At 34.1% G+C, this 19,318-nt stretch overlaps 1 protein-coding gene across 1 annotated transcript in view; it reads right to left on the reverse strand.

Moving 5' to 3' along the window:
• Positions 1 to 4,301: 4,301 nt before the first annotated feature.
• The window catches only part of LOC110883031 (homogentisate phytyltransferase 1, chloroplastic), a 34,588-nt gene continuing 19,571 nt past the window's right edge, over positions 4,302 to 19,318 (reverse strand). Inside the window, exons 11-16 of the mRNA XM_035978370.1 lie at positions 8,864 to 9,022; positions 7,254 to 7,325; positions 7,063 to 7,158; positions 6,230 to 6,334; positions 4,429 to 4,435; positions 4,302 to 4,318 (exon numbers count right to left, since the gene is read on the reverse strand). Of these exons, the coding sequence (XP_035834263.1) occupies positions 4,302 to 4,318; positions 4,429 to 4,435; positions 6,230 to 6,334; positions 7,063 to 7,158; positions 7,254 to 7,325; positions 8,864 to 9,022 (456 nt within the window). The remainder of the gene's footprint in view (positions 4,319 to 4,428; positions 4,436 to 6,229; positions 6,335 to 7,062; positions 7,159 to 7,253; positions 7,326 to 8,863; positions 9,023 to 19,318) is intronic.

The raw sequence follows: 19,318 nt of genomic DNA on the forward strand, positions 1-19,318 counted from the left end.
CGAACCATCATAGTATACCCATTAGATCATCAATACCCTCGGATAGAAGCGATGCTCAGTGCATTGCAGAGTTAGGTTTCAAAAGCTGAAAAGGCGTCCTCCTGTTTTGTCTTCCACGAACACAGCACCCTGCCGTGCTAGAGAGATTTAAGCTGTGTGATCTTCGAAAGTTCTGTGATGAATTTGCGATAGTATCTAGTGAGACCAAGAGATTGTTGTATCCTCGAAGGGATCTTTGGTGTCGATCAGTTTCTAACAAAATGGATCCTAGTGAGATCCACGTGTATTCCCACTTCGTTAGTTATATGACCAAAAATGTACCTCTCGAAACCAGAAGTTACCTAACAACACTTCGCGCGGAATGGCTCCTCCCTCAGGAGCTCTAAAATAGGTTACATATGCCGCCCATGTTATGCCTTTCTCCTGGTAATGATTCTAAACGTCATCAACAAACACGGTCGATTCTTGTGGTCCATAAAGCTGTTGGTGTGTTGATTAACTCAATGATCATGGTGTACAAAGTCGCAATGGCCGCATTGCGTTCGATATGCCGTTCTAAGAGCATCCCCCCCTTGGACTTCTATCTGATGATAGTTCGTTCGCTAGTCAATCCCCGAATGGAAGCTTGTCCCTCGCAACGGGTCGACAGGTTGGCAATACATGGTCGAGGCAAGCGGTTCTTGACTGTCACTTTGTTAAGTTCTCGATAACCAGTACACATACGAAAAGGCTTATCTTCACGGATATAACTGGGGTTCCCCGACGCGAAAAGCTAGGTCTGACAAAACTCCTGTTCAACAATTCCTGCAGTTGATTAGACAGCTCTTGTCACCCTCCTGGCGAAAGACGGTAAGAGTACGAGTAATCAAGACTGCCTCTAATCTTGAGATCAAACTGAGATTCTGCCTAACAGTTGTGACAGTATGCCTTAAAGTTCCTCGCGTAGCACACTGAGAGGGATCTCGAACAATCGGTGGATCCTTGATCCTCTTTTCCTTAGCCTGATCATCAGTAACGGTTGTTAACGTAGCGGGGTAATCCCTCTGTAGACACTTCTGGGTTTTCATTGCTGATAGAATGCTAACCATTGCACCACTCTGATGCTTCAGCTCAGTCGACGATTCTCCACTTGGGAGAGGGATACGCAAAATTCTCTCCTCACCGGGTGTATCTGCGCGGCATCTGTATAACCAATCCATACTAACTACTGCACCAAACTATCAAGGGTGGCAGAAAGAAGGTCAATGTCAAACACTTGTCCCACAAGGTCGAGTTTACATCCTAACGAACATATAAGGTGTCAACTGACTTGCCATAAGCCGATTCCACAACAGATTCGGTTTCGAGAAACATTGGGGTTAAGCAGAATAGAGTCGAAACGATTAGTTACTAAGAACGTGTAGGCCACCGTGTTGCTATAATCCTGGCGTCGCCCACGCCAACCCTAGATGCCTTTTGCATGAGTTTCATTTCTGGTGTTTGTTGCTTTAGTTACGAGGGTTCCCAGTACTACCGTCGTCCTTTGTTTTTTTTTTTCGTCTTATTTTTAACCACGACCAATCCATGTTGTAGGCACCTCCATTTCCATACTGTAGGCTACGATTATAAGTGCCTTGATGTCGCCATAACTGTTGCCCCTAATGTCGTTGATTGAAACGGAGCCCTACGATCTTTCACCAACCAAGTCCATCCTTTCACATTCTGTGCCACATCCTAAAGCGCTAATCATGTGCTGGTAGTCACACATTCCACATTATAATCAGTTATCATTGCTTACGCCCCAATTGTTTCGTAAGAGTTGACTCCCATGAGTCGCTGACTAGGGTTAAGGATTCAATTGGAGTCAATTTGCTGATGTTCGTTGCCGGTAATCAGGGTCGTCCAAATACTGAGGTCGGTAAAGTACTACGTTTACCCTCTTGTCCATGGTCCTCGCAAGTCGACTGAGTAATACACGGTATGTTGCGAGAGAGTTACAGAAGTGATCACACTTCAGGTTCTAAGACGTTAGTACATAGAGTTCCAACCAAGGAAAAGGAATGAAAAGGTATCGACCAATCATTCGACACTGCAACATCCAACGCGGGGATGTTCGTACAAGCACCTAACATTCTATACAGTTCGCTAGGCATTCAGATGGGTGTTCAGGTAATACTCGATAGCATCTAGATTCGTAAGGATTCAGAGTGGAGTGAAAAGATCACGTTCAAGTAAGAGACAATCACTGCTATGACTCTTATAGACTGTTGTGTTTCACATCGATCAAATAACAGAACGGAACCCCTTTTTCACTTGTTAAGCCTCACTGGGACTCGCATGCACCCCACACTATTATTATGTGTGCACCCACAATAATATTGTGATTTGCATGCTCATCTCAGCTCCTCCTAACTCATGTCAAATGGTTCCTTAAACTTGAGTAGCAAGCAAAGAACATCACAAAACGCGAGTCATGAATGTCTAAGGAAACACCACACTACCAATCACATAACACATGCAAGTAATGAATTCATACTGTTGTGCCAACGTGCAATCACATTCAATATCATATGCAAGTGTTCACTAATTATGCAGTGCAATAAGTAAACGAGAGACGAACCTTGCTATCTGGAGCTGAGTGTCATGGTCGTATTCTTGTTTTCAGAACTGTTCGGTTATAGTCTGGTTTTATAAAAAAAACGTTTTAAAACCAAGTTCACTATAACCAGTGGCTCTGATACCAAACTGTCACACCCCCAAAATACCACATGCGGGAACACCGCGGGATGTGTGACGTACCAGGATTCGAGCCACCAATCACATTCAACCACGCATTGTATTTAAACAAAACATATCATTAATTGTCAATTGTAAATACCAATCATAAGATTAAACCAAAAGAGTTGTGTAGCGGAAGCATATGGTAAAACTGTTAAACAACTGTTTCATAATAAGTATTCAAAACCAATGTATCAATATATGTATATCCAAGAGCCTCGATCCATGACCACTCCAGCACTCCCAGATAGCAAGTCCATGTCAAAGGCTAACGACCTGCAAGCATGCAGACAAGTGTGTCAAACGATGCTGGTGAGTTCAAAGTTTTGTTAACGCGTTTAGTTCCAGAAGTGTGTTTACAACAGTTCAATGTTTAGTTTTTGATGATGTTATTAACTCGATTACCGTATGTGGCGACTAGATGTGTTTGCCCAAACCCCAATGCCTCTATCAAAGCATTGGTCAAGTGGTCAAGGTAAATAGTTCACGCCCGTCCATTCCGGCCCGGTGTGAGGGTGCCAAACCTAATAGCGCTATCAACTAAATACCTCGTTGCATTCTCAGCAACACGGTAGATGTAAGGGGTCTTATAAGATAGATTCCGAGTTCAATAACCAGCATCCCAGTTTAACAGTTTACCCAGCATTCCTTCCCGGAACGTTTACCAGATGTCCCAAACCACCGGGACGCATGCTTAGAGAAGAGGAGTGAACTCACCTTTGGTTTGCTCGGTAAGATTTAGTTAACTGCTTAATAGTTGATCACAGGCGTCCTAACATGATTACCGACAACAGTTAATTCTCAGTTGCACATAACCCACATGTTACGCGTACAGTTAATCTACATATTCCATGTTTACATAATACACTGTATTCGTTCGTATAATTCACTCATGCAATACAAACCATAACAGTTAAACCAGTACCATTACATAATCACTTAGCACGTTCGGCCCAACGACCCAACAGGCTCGTTTCACTTGTTTGTAAACTAACCGTCCCAATCCAAATGAGTGTGTATGAACCCTAAAGGTCCCAGCCCAATTACATAAACGAAATCAGTTAAACATCCGACCCAGGTCATATTCAAATCATGTGATCCATTTAAAAGTGTTGTTTGGGCTGGCATATTTGGGCTTCATGTGGTCTAACCGAGATATGATAATGTGCAACACAAATTTATGCAGCACCACTTGTTTCAGATGGATATCCTCATAATCCGTCGGTTCCCCTTATCCTCTATATTACCACCGAACAGTGGTCACATCACAAACACATAACAATCATTCTAGCACTTATCCTAAACTTTAACATTTGCACCCATTATTCCACCGACTAACACATTTATAAATAATGAAATGTTTAGATCAATTTACAACATCAACTAATTATTATGGCCGATTGATCAATGACCTATGTTCATCCAGATTTCTAATATATACGGTCCTACATAACCCATGATACCCGGCCCATTAAGCCAAACCAACGGACCAAACTGCTGGATTACATCAACTCACTTAACAAACTAGGGTCAATCTAGATTGATTACTCCTCTGCTAAGCCTATATCATGTATTCAATTATCATACAAATTATCACTTTGTTTCACAACCTATTAACAGTTTCATATTATCATTTAGTCATGCAACACATACAATCAATAATAATAATACCAGCAACCTATTCAATAAAAACCGATTATTACATCATATACCATTCTTTTATCCAACCATTTACGGACACACATCCAATATCACACCATAAGAAAATCAATAATTAAAATAACTAACCAGATATGATAATACGGTGTATTATGATTTGTATTTCTCCTGCCGTTGGCGAGTCAAAGGAGAGGGGGTGTTTAGGGTTTTAGTTGCATCTTAGCAATATACGTACATTAATATAAGTCCCCTAAGTTGGGCTTAAGGTACATTCGAACAAAATTCTAGAGTAACCGGCCCAAAGCTCATACCCTTACTTGGGTTTCACATAATTCACGTAACATGTAAGTATATGGACAAGAGATTTTGGGCCGGCTGCAATACTAATCACAACAAATGATTTGACCGATTGTAATGCTAGTCACAACAATGGTTGGGCCGGTTATATTTGTAAATCAAAACAGTGATTTGGGCCGGCTCTAATCATTGTACGGAACCGTATTTGGCCCAAGTCTAAAGGTTTATTAATTGACGCTACATGTCATGTTTGGGCCAAGTTCGATAAATTAAGTCCATGGTTTCTTAATCAAACAAACACACATACACCACACAACTACCAAATACGTTTAACAGATTCATGGGTTGAATAGATAGACAAAAACAAGAACGGGGAAATCCCAAAACCGAAGACACTAACCTTGAAACTTTGGGTTGTCACATTATTGTTGGGGAAATTTAAGGGGTTTACGGTGAGTCTAAAGTGTTTTCTTATCCTGACTGTTAAGGCCACCATTCATAGCTTGAAAACAAAACATGTTTTTAGTTCTTGCATATTTAGTAGAGTATTAATGTTTTTGATCATTTAACTTCAAAAAACATTAGTTCTTGCATATTTAGTAGAGTATTAATGTTTTCAATCATTTAACTTCAAAAAACATGTATGTAATCAATAATAAAACTCTCCTCCATGTCTCGGTAATATTAAAAGTAAGAACTTGAAAGTGTTGGTGGGAATTTCAAAAAAATGGAATAAAGGTGGTGTATAGATATCTTACCGACTGACCAACCCATAAAGATGGTTTGGTTGGTTTCAACTATTTATAAGCACAATACTTCGAATTACAGGACGAATCTCAGGATATGTACAAGAGGAAGCAGTTGAGAGAGTTGGCTTTTCTAAACATTAACCTTCGATGGCACAGTACGCAGCCAAAAGGCAGTGTGTCGCCTTTTTGTTTCAACAGAATAAAACATGCCAAGACTGGGTTCCAAGGAACCCGACATCATACTCGGGCTACTTTAAAACTAAAGATGAAACAAGTGTTGCTCAGACTTTAGATGCTTCTGAAAGAAACAGTTATTGTATTTATCTGTCATCAACTTGTGTTTATTAGTGTCCACAATTATTTATATAATGTGTTTATTAGTGTACACAATTATTTATATAACGTTGTAGTTATAGTTGTTACTCGGATTTTGATGAGGAAAGAAGTATAATAAGCTTAAAATAACTGGTGTCAATTTGATCGATTGCATGCCAATTTCATTGCCCGTGGCACAACGCGCGGGTCATTTTTCTAGTTAATAATATAAAAATAATCCATAACATCTTCATCCTTAAAATCGCATCATGGGCACCAACAAGTACTCCACATAGTATAGCTGCAAAATAGAGACAATGTTTTGATGACATGGAAATATCACTTAATTTATTTTACAAATCAATTATTTTTTTTGTTATATATATTATATACTTTTAATAAAAGAAGAAGTTATATTATGATGATAAAATTTATAGGATCCAAGTGATTACCTTCCACAAAAAATGATAGAAACATTCAATGGCTTCATTGTTTTCCAGATCAACCAAATTTGCATTTCTCCAAAGTATAAAACCGAGAATGCCATGACTGATTACCTATTTACCACAAGTACAGGTCACATGAATAATGTTTATATATATATATATATATATATATATATATATATTATACTAGATTAAATACCTCGTGTTGTTAAATGAAATATAAAATAGTTAGTAATGAGCATTGAAGAATTATAAAACAATAATTTAAGATAATTAAAATATGATTAAAACTATGTATAAGTTACTATATTTATTAAATTTACTATATTTAAAATATTATGGTTTATTAAGATTACCTTTTGTTTAATTAACTTTTCTAAAACAAGAAATAGAATATGAAAGAAATAAGAGAATCAGGTAAAATAATATTGGATTACAAAATTCTAATACGTGACGCAACAGTTACTTATGTATTAGCTGGTACAAGTATAGACTTGGACTTTATGAACTTTCATCGTTTAGAGCCAAATAACGCCACAGGAAAACTGTTATAAAGATGTGTGTATCATATCCTAAAAATTTCTTCTTCGATTAAGAGTCTAAGTTATATGTCAGTAACTTAGACTCTTATCTTTATTTGTTTAGATTATCTTTCTAAGTTCAAATAGAGTCTTAGGCATTAGTATAAATAATTGTTTTGTTTTAACCAGAAAAAAACAAATACTGGAAAAAACAAATACCGGAAGTAATCCATCACATGAATGCATGACATCATTTGGGGCATAGAGTAGTCGTAACTAATTATTTCATAAGTAACGTTACTGGAAATATATTAGTACCATTAATGACCGGATCCAAAGACGCGGAGATGATAACCCTATTACTATAGCCATGCCGTATGCCATTTCGAAAAGCCATACGCAAATCCAAAACATCTGCAAAATTAAATGTGTAACTTGAAGGTTTTATTTCTTATTAAGTGATACCATAAACTTATGATATATAGATAGATATATTGTTTGGAGCTTACTTGTTTTTGCCCGAATTGCAAAGCAAAGGAGTTAACCCCATGACTCTTATCTCCCTCGACATCAGGAATGTCCTGTTGAACTCAAACAAGTGAAACCGATAATCAAGAACCAATCAACCCAAGCACACCAATCAGACTTGCTCCAAACACGAGGGACAGTTTTTATAACAATTCGACAAACGAAAAATTATAATCGAAAAGCACAAACGAAAACCAAGACCTACGGGTTTATATATTACCCTTAGACCACCCGTAGTGGAAAGGTGAAGTGGCGTGAAGCTGCCACTTAACGCCCATAATGCCCCGCACACCACCCTCTAGGCGTGATTCGATAAAAAAAGGCTAGACGTGCTTATGAAAAGCCTCCTCAACTTTGAAATGGTCAATAAGAAATTTTCAACTCATCCATAATAATATTATTTGTTTTATTTTTCTAAAAAATAATAATTGGGTAATCATTGCAAGGGAATTATGGGGCATTATACCACTACACCACTTTTGAACTTCAAGCCCTAACCCATGGTCTAAATATTGCGAGAACCATGAGAACGAATGAGAAAACCAACCAAAATCAATTTTTTTAATGCAAACTTCATTATAATTAAAATACAACATTAAAAAAAGAATTTACTCTTTAAATAATTTATCCTTTTTTCAAAATCACTCTTGATAAGTTTTTTATACATGTGTAAATACAACAAACTTACACATGTGTAAATGGCAAAGTTACACATGTGTAAATTTTCTTTATTTACGAATACATGTAAATTTAAATTATAACATTGTATTCGAATAATAATAATAATAATAATAATAATAATAATAATAATAATAATAATAATAATAATAATAATAAAGTATTAAAAGAAATTTTGAATTTGAATCGTTTTTAACAAAGTTCTCGTGGTTTAAACAAACAAATAAACTAAAACTCATTATATTTAGATCTCATTCAAGCCGCCCTATGAGATCAAAACTGAACCACCCTTATCTCCAAGTGTTGCTATGTTTCAATATGTCCTAAATTTAACATTCCATATGTATAATTATAAAGAATCACCTTAAACAAAGCGGCAACTATTGCAAAGATGCTCATGAATCCAAACACAAAAATGGCATGCTTAGAAAGCAAGAGAGTTCTTCCTTTTATGCACGTAACACTTCATCTTTGTTAAATTATCTATGTATCTTTTGATAATATTATTGGTAACTAACCAAATATAAATAAACATAAGGTATTGAACCTGGGCGTGGAGATGGAACAAGATAGGAATGATCGCTCCTTGAAATGACCAAACGGACATCGCTGCAAGTGCAGGAATATTCTTCCATCGAAGTAATGGCATCTAGAATTGTATATATAGCCAGATAATAATGAATTAGTAACTGGTAAATGGTATATTTATAAATATATAATGGATTGTTGCTGGACTCACATGAACAGAATACGCAGTTCCAATAGCGTACCATAAGAAGAGACCCAATTTTAAAGGCCAAGATTTAACAATGCATCCGTGACAAAAACCTTAATAAACATCGAAACACCATTACTCCAAATTCTTCATTTCATATATATAGCTTATCAATTCTTTTTTAGGGTTAACTTGTACCAAGAAAGCATATGCCGAGGTGAGTAAAATGGCGGTTCTAACGGGAAGTTCTCCTGATGCCAAAGGCAAATATGGTTTGTTAACCTTGTCGATCTCGATATCTGAGAGTTGGTTTATACCCGCAACATACAAATTAGCCAAACAGCCACCGATAATCGCCTGAAAGAGATTTGTGTTGTATCAATATGAGTTGACAACATGAATATTGGACAAAGTTATAGAGATAATTACAACAAAGGAAAAAAAAACAGACCTGCAAAACTCCAAGGAAAAAAAAACGGAGTAAAATCTGAAAGATTCTGTACGGCAAGTAAAGAAATTGAAACGATGGACAATGCCTGCTCAACAAAGCACGTATCACACATCATGATAACCGACGAATAAATTCACACAATTAAACAAAATGATATCTAAATGTGTTATGAAAGATAATCCAAAAGTACATTATTGTAAAACTTAGAAAGATAATCTAAACAAATAAAGATAAGAGTCTAAGTTACTGACATATAACTTAGACTCTTAATCGATCAAAAGTACATTATTGTAAAACAATTAAACATACTTGGGCTAATCAAAAGTTGTTTGAGAAATCAATTGTAGTCGGATCTCATGGTGTGTTAATGTGGTTGAACCTACATCGTAGCGCAATTTTGTATTTATTAATCATAGTAGGATCTTTTGGACTGTTTCAAGTCGAACTTTTCAATTAATTATAGGCTTCTAATAAATATACATACGCCACAAATACTAAACCCATATGATTTCATAAAATTTTAATAAATATACATACGCCACAAATACTAAACCCATGTGATTTCATAAAAGTTTATTCTATTTATTATTAATCATTTTAATTTAATATTAACTATAAAATAAGGATGTTACCTAAAAATTAAAATTAAATAAATACATAACTCATTAAAATTACAACAATATAAACTAAGATTTTTCATGCAAAATACGTAAGAATTTATGAGATGACATCACATTTCATATGGTTGGACATAAATTTGTTTATCAATCACCTACATGTCAACATAATTTTCACTGTACCTAACAAATTCTTCAATTATATTATATTATATATATATATATATATATATATATATATATAGGGGGAGGTTCATTTGAGAAGAAAATTAGATTGAGAAGAAAAAGAACAAAGGGTACAATTGTAAAACATTAAATAGTTTTTCTCTCATCTTATTTATTATTACATATGACTAATTAATTAGCCATAAAGAGTATCATCCTCCACATTATAATTTTTGCCTACACACATTAAAATTCATCCTACACGTTTTGAAATGTATCATACACATATTGAAATTTATCCTACACAGCTCGTAATTCATCCTACACACCTCGTAATTTATCCTACACTTTAAATTAAGTTTTTTTTCTTTGAAAAATATATTTTTTTGAAAATAAGTTAAATTTTTATTTTGGTTAGCTATTAAAAAGGAAGACTACCAATTAATGATCTATATAAGTTTACCAATATACCCTTACACTAGTATTAAATACATAAATTAAATGAAGTAAAATGAAAGATTCTTATTGGTTGAAATTTCTTCTTTTTTATTCTTACAAAAATTTTTTCTCATTTGAACCCTCCCTCCACTATATATATATATATATAATAATTTAGTTTCACCTGTGCCGCTTAATATTTAGATTACAAAGGCACATCAATTGATGAGCATAATAAGTTACTGATAACTATAGATCGATTTCTAAATTTTACAGGTAACGAAGACGTAAAAGTTTCAAGGGTTGATGTGTGGAAAACCATTAACTCGAAATTGAATTCTCTACAGATTCGTAAGTTGAATTGTTACGACAAATGAAAGACAGAAAATAAAATTTGTAGTGAATGCTGCGTCCGAATTTTCCGATGAAGCGTGCAATAATCCTGAAGTTTTTCATCCTCAAATGAATGGAAAATCACTTGGAGCTACATTGGATGTTATTTACAAGTATTCGAGAGCTTACACGATCAAAGGAACGGTATGGAAACTATGAACAAAACTTATTTTGTTATATAATCAGGAAAAAGACACTACAAACATACTATGACAGTGACCTTTTATAAACATTCAAATAACAAGATAAATATGCTAATAAATAAGTAAACTTAACCAATAACTCTAACTTTCAACCTATTATTTAAATTCTAATTAATTAAAACTCTTTTACGAAACACCCGTTTCAACTTTCACTTTCTTTCAAAACAACCCAATTAGGATAACTAAGTTTAAACAAATTGTTTTCATGCAAACTTAAACATTTAAACAATGATTTAAAACTATCATAAATTTACAAAATTAAAAAAACGTAAAACTTAGTTATGCTTCATTCCTTGATATTCATCTTCAGCTTTGACACAAAAAGCTCATCACCTACAAAAAAAAAAAAACAAGTTCCTCAAACCGTATACATATGTGGATAACAAATAATAAATATGCAACTAATAGTGTTACATGTGTATATAACAAATAATACATATGTAGCTAAATAGTGTTACGTACATAATCATTAGTGTTACATATATAATAATAACTGACAACATTACATATATAACCAACACATAATGACAGTTTATGACTTTTTTTCATGCACTTTTGAATGATATCCAATACATATTCATTTTAAGAGTAAAATCTAAAAGATTCACACAAATTGTTTTCATGCAAACTTAAACATTTAAACAATGATTTAAAATTGCAATAATGTACTTTTGTCAGTAACTTAGACTAGAGTTATGCTCGTAACTCTGACCGTTACATATATAGATATATAATAAAATGATTAAAAATGTTGATAAGTATTACATATAGTTATATATATGTTTCATCTAAAATGGCACAGATGAAGTGATAAGCAATGTTACATTCGTGTTAAACGTGTCGTGCCATACGTGTTTCATAGGTTGATGAATTGACGTTACATATTTAACTAATAAGTATTACATATGTAGTTATCTTAATGTTACATATAACTAGCAATGTTACATTTGTATTAACCGTGTCATGTCATTCGTATTATTTAACTAGTTACATGAAACGTCATGTAATCCTCTTATCAAAATTGTGCCATGTAACCCGCTTGTCAAACATCCCTTTCTTTATCAACTAAAATCTTGTAAAACAAATAAAGTAAAATTATCATATCTAAACAACAATGATTGTACTTTATTACCAAATTCTATACTTATAATATCAAATATGCATCATCATCACTAAAGAACCAATTGCAATAACAACAAGATTAAATAGTTATTCTGGTATGTATTGTTTAGTGGTCACATTAAATAGTTATTCTGGTATTTATTGTTGATTGGTCTCTAGTCTTCAACTTTGACTTGTTCACCAGCACTTTATCAATCCAACACTTTGTACTCAGTCTTCCAGCACTTCAGTTTAGTAGTTCTTGTTCCAGCAGTAAGTTTGGTTGGTTGTTTGAGAAGATTTTAAGGGGAAAACTTCTGGACAATTGATCATACTTCAAACTTATTCAATCAAGCAGGGAAGATACTGAACTCTATCAATATGTGTCATGAGATTGGGAAGTGGAAAATGGTTGTAAAGGCCATCAATGGTTCTATAACTATTGAGAATGGGTAGTGTAATGATTCAAGTGTATGATATAAATCTTGATTGTTGATAAGCATTGATGTTTTGTGAAAGCTTATGAAAGTATTTTGATATGTGTCTTATTTTATGATAAGACAAATGACTCTTGAAATAGTTTCGTCTAACCCTTGACAAGAGTTAACTTATAGCTATTCAATTCCATATACCTAGTTCGACCTCCCCTCTACGAACCATTTCTTTTAAAATGGTTTTTGAACAATAGTCTCCTTCCGAAAGCTTGACTTTTTAACATGCATAACAAGGTGAGTTGTAGTATAACATAATCATGATACTTCTAGACTATTTGACAAACGTGAAATATAGGCCATCCTATGTTGAAGTTTTCATTTTTCTAAACATTAAATTTGTATTCAATACTAAGGTAACATCTCTAAAGTTCTTTGCTATATGTAATAATGATTAAATTTAACATAAGGAAATTGGAAGGTAACAAAAACAAATAAAAACATTTTCAGTTGTTTTTTTTTTCAGTTACTATAGCAAATATGAAAAAAATAAAACATAAAGGAAGTTACTAATCTTAAATTCAATCTACTAATAATTAGTTAAGTACATGTTTTTATTAATAATTGAAATTACTAAAATCAAGAGATAAAACTACGCAAAACTGAACTGAATTAGAGAACCACAAGAGCAAAGCACCATTGTTAATTTACCCTTAGATGATGTTGAAGAACGTTGATGATGATGATGAAGGTGTGATTTAGGGTGTATGAGCTTCTAAAGGGGTTATGTTATAATTTTTGTTTTTTAATTAATATTAAAAACATACAAGATCTCCAAAATATCTCTCATTGAACTATGAAAAAAGACAAAAAAAGCCCTTCATTTAACAAAGTCTTTTAACTGAGTTAGCGATTTGGTTGGAAATGACAAGAAAAATGAAACGTCAGGGTCTAATTTCAAAAAAAAAAAAAATCTTTTTAGGATGTAAAAATTATAATTTCCCAAACCTCAAGGACAATTTTGACATTTTACTTTAGATCATTGCAACTTTTCTACAAATTATGAAGGTTTCATGTGGACTATAAATAGAGTCCCTCTCATTTGATTTTACGTCGTCCATTTTTACACACACATATTTTCAAAATCTCTCCTTTTATATACCAAAAGTACAAATGATTTTGTTATTCGAGAAACAAACATTGGTATATAATAAATTCTTATCGTACTCACTAGTTCATCCGGGTTAATCTCTCTTTGCGCACGTGACATTTAACGATTCTACACATGTTGCTTCATTGTATCTTGGGAGGCAATCATCAATGCACGCAAGTCGAAAGACAGAAGGGGGCAAAATTGCCTTAAGGATATAGATCACTCGCCTTGAAGCAATAAGTAGTACATAACACGAATTGTAAACACTAGAAAAACAACAATCTTAAAACAATTTTCGTAAAAAATAATGGTGTTTAAGATTTTGGATAAGGTAAACATGATAAATGGACAATGAATGATTATTTTTGAATAATGTAATAAGTAGTTCCGAATATTCAAATGTGATGCGAGTGATTGTCGTTTCGTGATCAAGAATGGTATGATGTTATGCCGCAACCCTCGATCCCACCCTGGGAACGGGAGCCGCGAACCAGTCAAGTGGTATCGGTGTTTATTAATTTGGCAGCGGAAATGAGACAACAGGATCGTAGTTAGGAAATAAATTTCAGAGTTTCAAAACACCAAACTTTTATATCAAACAAATGGGATGAAACCCATATTTCATTTATAATATCTTTATAGGGATAAACCCTAGTTGCTGAAAAACATAAACTTTTTATTTAGGTAACTTTATAGCCACTTTCTTTAAGCCTTCAGTGCTCCATAGCTGGCTTCTAATAGCTTTCATATCAAGTTACCTGAAACGCGTTTAAAAAATATTTTATCAGCAAGAAATACTGGAGAGTACATTCTAGTTTATAAAAATAAGCTTTTATAACTTTACAATATTAAGAGCGATTACATTGTTTATATCTACCCAATTACTCATTCAGTATTTGTCAAGTTGGCAGTTATAATGACCGTGGTCATATTACTATTGGCTAACTCTTTGTCCAATAGTAAGATTTGATTAGTAGTGTATACAAAACCCCACATACCGGCAGTAATTGTAGAATACAAAGACTTAAAAACTGTAATTATAACTGATAAACATTTAGGGTATTGTAAAACATTTTAAATACTGACTCACAAACTATGAGAAAAAGAGAATGACTCACATTGTAAACTTATGTTTTTCTACGGGCTTCCTGGTGATATTTCCTGATTATTTTCTTGAGTTTCTATTAAAAACATACAATGCACGCGTGTTAGTAAAATAACCCATATCACATTAGCCATACATCACGAGACAGAACCCCAACGGACTTAGTCAGGCAGAGCCTTGATATGTGTTGCTGGGTCCTAGATCAATCGGGTAGGATAACGAATTAGTGATCGGGGGTTAAAATACTTACAACGGGGCAGAGCTTCGTGTTTTAGATGTGACAACTAGCACCAAACCGGTAATTTCCGTACACTTTAATTATTATTTAATGACTGCAATTATGTGCTTAAATGTCAACATTGTCTGATTACATACTATACAAGTGAATTCATGCACGTTTTATACTACAAGTTATTGCTTTATGCATTAATGAACAGCGTTGCGTCAGAAATACTAGTAAACTCACCGGTAAGACACATTGTGTCAACAATTCTGAAGAAAGCAGTTAGACAATAGAATTGGAGCCTAGGTGTAGGCCCAACGTCAAGAATACATTAAAACCCAAGAGTACATACAAGGGTTAACGTATAGACTTTCCCGAAGCTAAAATACGCACTGAAAAGCACCCGAAACACACTCTAAATGCTGAATTTCACATATTTCAGCAAAATTCAGCATTGTAACAAGATTGTACCATGCAAAAACATGACTAAATGGTCCTGAATATTTTCCTAAGTGTCGGGAATTAAAAGGGTCACAAAAGGATACATAAAGGACACTAAACGGTGCAATTTAGCACTTTAAAGAACCGGTATCTAACCGAATAACCGGACATTACCCGGAACACTAAAATATTGCTAGAAGCATTGTGTTACTTTTTCTGAACTAGTTATGTTCCCGAACACTTTAACATACTACATAATACATCCTACGCATTAAACACTAGATATTACATTTAACCTTCCACTAATTATCTACTTACCATTAAAATTTACAATTAATCCCCCCTCTTATTATTTACGGCCCCATAGCATGGCCCCACCTCAAGATCATCTAAATCTTCACTAAATCTCAACTTGATCTTTTCTTGGATTTGGGTAAATCTTGCTTGTACTCTTGTAGACATATTAACCAATGGACCAAAGTGATTAGGAGTTATAAGTACACAAGATCACCTCTCCATCTTCTTCACAATAAACTCAACACTTCTTCCTCCTTCTCCCTTAAAGCTTCGACCGAACACTCCCCACACACCACCACCATTTTCGGTTTTCATCCATCCATTCCAAGTGCTCTCAAAGGTGTAACAAAGTGATTAACAAAGCTTGGAACTCACGGATCTTGAAGGACCTCCTTTGCTAGCTTTTATCCACTCGATTTTCTTCATTGTTTCTTCCCTAGCTTGAAGCTAGTAGTAAGCATCTTGTAACTCTTGTTACTTCATATTTTTAGTGGATAAAAGATATATTATGTTGAAACAATAAGAACACTAAAAGACTTGAACTTGAATCTTGAAACATAAGCATTACATATGATGAAATCTTGTTGAAATGATATTGTTTAGTGCATGATTAATGTTTGCTTGTTGATTACTAGAGATATTGGTGTTGATCACTACATGGAGCTTGCTAGATTATGATTGAACACATGATCTAGCAAGTTAGAGGATGATTATGTGTTAACACAAGAAGATCATCCTTATACATAGACATGAACTTGAAAACAAAATGATTTCTTGAAAAGTAATAAACAAAATGAGCTAGTAAACTTATAAATCCAAGATTTATGAATGATTTTCCAAGAAAAACCAAGTTTAAAATATGACTTTTAGAAGATCTTGGTTTTTACTTGAACCTACACTATTTTTATTAGAAGAACAAGTGCATAAACACTTATGAAACAAGAAAAATACAAAAGAAATATTTTTAGAAAAATCATCTTACAAGTTGTAAATGACTAAGTCCTTCAAGAATGAGATTTACAAGCAAACAACTATGTTTTTAAGGGTAAGTAAACCTACTAAATAACATGGTAAGTTACTACAAGTTTTTACAAAAACTTCAAGTTCATGATGTAGTGAAATTTACTTGATTTTGACACTCGGAAAGTGTTGAATGAGTTGTTGATGTTTGATGATGATTTGAAAGAAAATAAACACATGTTTTGAAAACATGGGAAATCTCCATTTTTAGGGGAAACTATGTCAAAATTTTTATAAATTTTGACACTTAGAAAAATATAAGTTTTGAGAAACTTATTCCCTAAAAATGTATCTAAAAATATTTACCATGGTTTCCCTAATCTTTGTGTTAAGAAATGATGATTTCTTCAAGATTTAAAATTGATATTAAGTATGTATATTTTTGAGAAAAACACATATATTTTTTGATCACCAAATTTTGTGCTAAGTGTATGTAGTATGTATTACATGTAATAGTGTATTAGGACTTGAAAATACACTAAATACTCCTAAGAAGTGAAAATACAAAAATACACATACAACATGCTTAGACAAATACAAGAGAATATATTTATGAAAATATATTTCTTCATAGAATAAATAACTTGGACAAGTTGTGAACATGAAATGAAGTTTTTGGACAAGATACATAATTCAGGTGAAAAATACAAAATACTTATATTTATTTTTGAGAAAATAATATAAGTAAGATACATAGTTAAAAATATAAATTATTTTTAACACAAGAAAACATATACAAAAGATAGTGACTTGTACTTGTGCGATACAAGTCTCGTGACTAACGTTAATAAAACACGTATAGGTCACAACGCTAAATAAGCAAATCCGGTGAAGTTTACGGTGCAAGAAACGCAAAGTTATGAGTTCATGCTCCTCCTTTTCTTTTAACTGTTTTCAGTTTTATAACTTCGGGGGTGAAATACATGTTACAAATGCTACAATATTTACAAATGGTATGATGGATACAAGAATTGAGGAATGATACGAGAAATCGTGTCACGAATAGGGTACCATAAGCACCATTAATCGTGTACATACTAAGACCGCAGAACAAAAGGTTAGATCTAATGGGTACTCGGGCAGCCACACTCTTGGTGAAAACTAGTACCAAGTAGTGCTTTTGTGTCTCAGTCGTGAATCTACAACTAGAAAAATGCCTATGGTTTGGATGCTTCCTATGTCGTGTCACATGTTAATGGCCTTGCAACCCATTAACAAACTAGATACATACAAAAATACTTGATTTATACAAGATACATACCAAGTTTTTTCATACAAAGTATACAAACGTTCAATACAAGAACTGCATGAATTCACACCAACATTATGTTTACGTTTTCCAAAAACTCACATGTATTTTAGGTAACTAAAGTGGATGTGCGCGCGGTCTTACTCTTGCTCGTGGATGTCGTTTATGTTTATCTTTGAATAATGTTGTAAACTTTTTAGACAACATTTTATGATGTGATGTAAACACTTAAACTATGTTTTCAGTAACGTAATGTTATGGGTATTTGAAGTTATTTTTACGAGCATGTAGTATGTTTACCTTTCGTATGCAATGAGAACCTTTCATGATCACACCTCGTGCTTCCTCCTTAGAAAGGGGTGTGACATTAGAGGGGTATTTGGCTATAATTTCCGCACTATAGAAGTTGAGAGTGAAAGAGACTGAACGAATTGGAGAATGCAGTGAACTACTCAATTTATACGAAATTTCGGGGTCTGTCGCATCCCGCGACCCCCTCCCCTTATTCTTGTCGCGCACTGCGAGAGGCACCCTAGCTATGGCTAGGGTTGCCGAGTTGCACCGTAGACTTGCCACATGTCGTGCCACGTGGCACCAGGGGTAACCGACAAGCAAGGCTCCGTCGCGCCCGGCGACCGGCCCCTATAAAACCTGTCGCGGCCCGCGACAGGTGTTATTTTCTTGATTTTTTTCATTTATTTAATTAAATAAATGTTACGCGGGTTCAGTTTCTCGTTTATGAAACGTTTTTAGGGTGTTTTCTAAGGTTGTTATATCCTCCCCACCTTGTTTTAAATATCGTCCTCGAGATTCACTGGAATAGGTGCAGATATTTCCGCTGCATTTCTGACTCCAGTTCCTATGTGTAATCTGGCCCTCTTTTTGATTCCCACTTTACTTTAACCAGAATTAATCTCTTGTGTTTAAGATTCTTGATCTTTCTATCTTCAATCTGATTTGGTTTCTTTACAAACTTAAGCTTTTCATTTACCTATATATCTTGAAGAGGTATCACCAATGATTCGTCTTCGAGACATTTCTTGAGGTTACACACATGAAATACATCATGTATTCCTGCCATTTCCTCTGGTAATTGTAGCTAGTAAGCTACTGGCCCTATTCGTTTGATAATTTCAAAAGGTCCAACATACCTTGGGCTTAGCTTTCCTCTTTTATCGAATTTGACAACTCCTTTCCATGGAGAAACTTTTAATAATACCTTGTCTCCAATCTGAAATTCTAGTCGTTTGCGTCTGTTATCTACATAACTTTTTTGACGATCTCGTGCTGCTTTTAGTCTTTCCATGACTTAAACAATTTTATCCGTTGTTTCTTGCACAATTTCAGGACCTGATAGTTGCTTTTT

The sequence above is a fragment of the Helianthus annuus genome, chromosome 10, assembly GCF_002127325.2.
Source record: "Helianthus annuus cultivar XRQ/B chromosome 10, HanXRQr2.0-SUNRISE, whole genome shotgun sequence".
In the NCBI taxonomy this organism is placed as follows: Eukaryota; Viridiplantae; Streptophyta; class Magnoliopsida; order Asterales; family Asteraceae; genus Helianthus; species Helianthus annuus.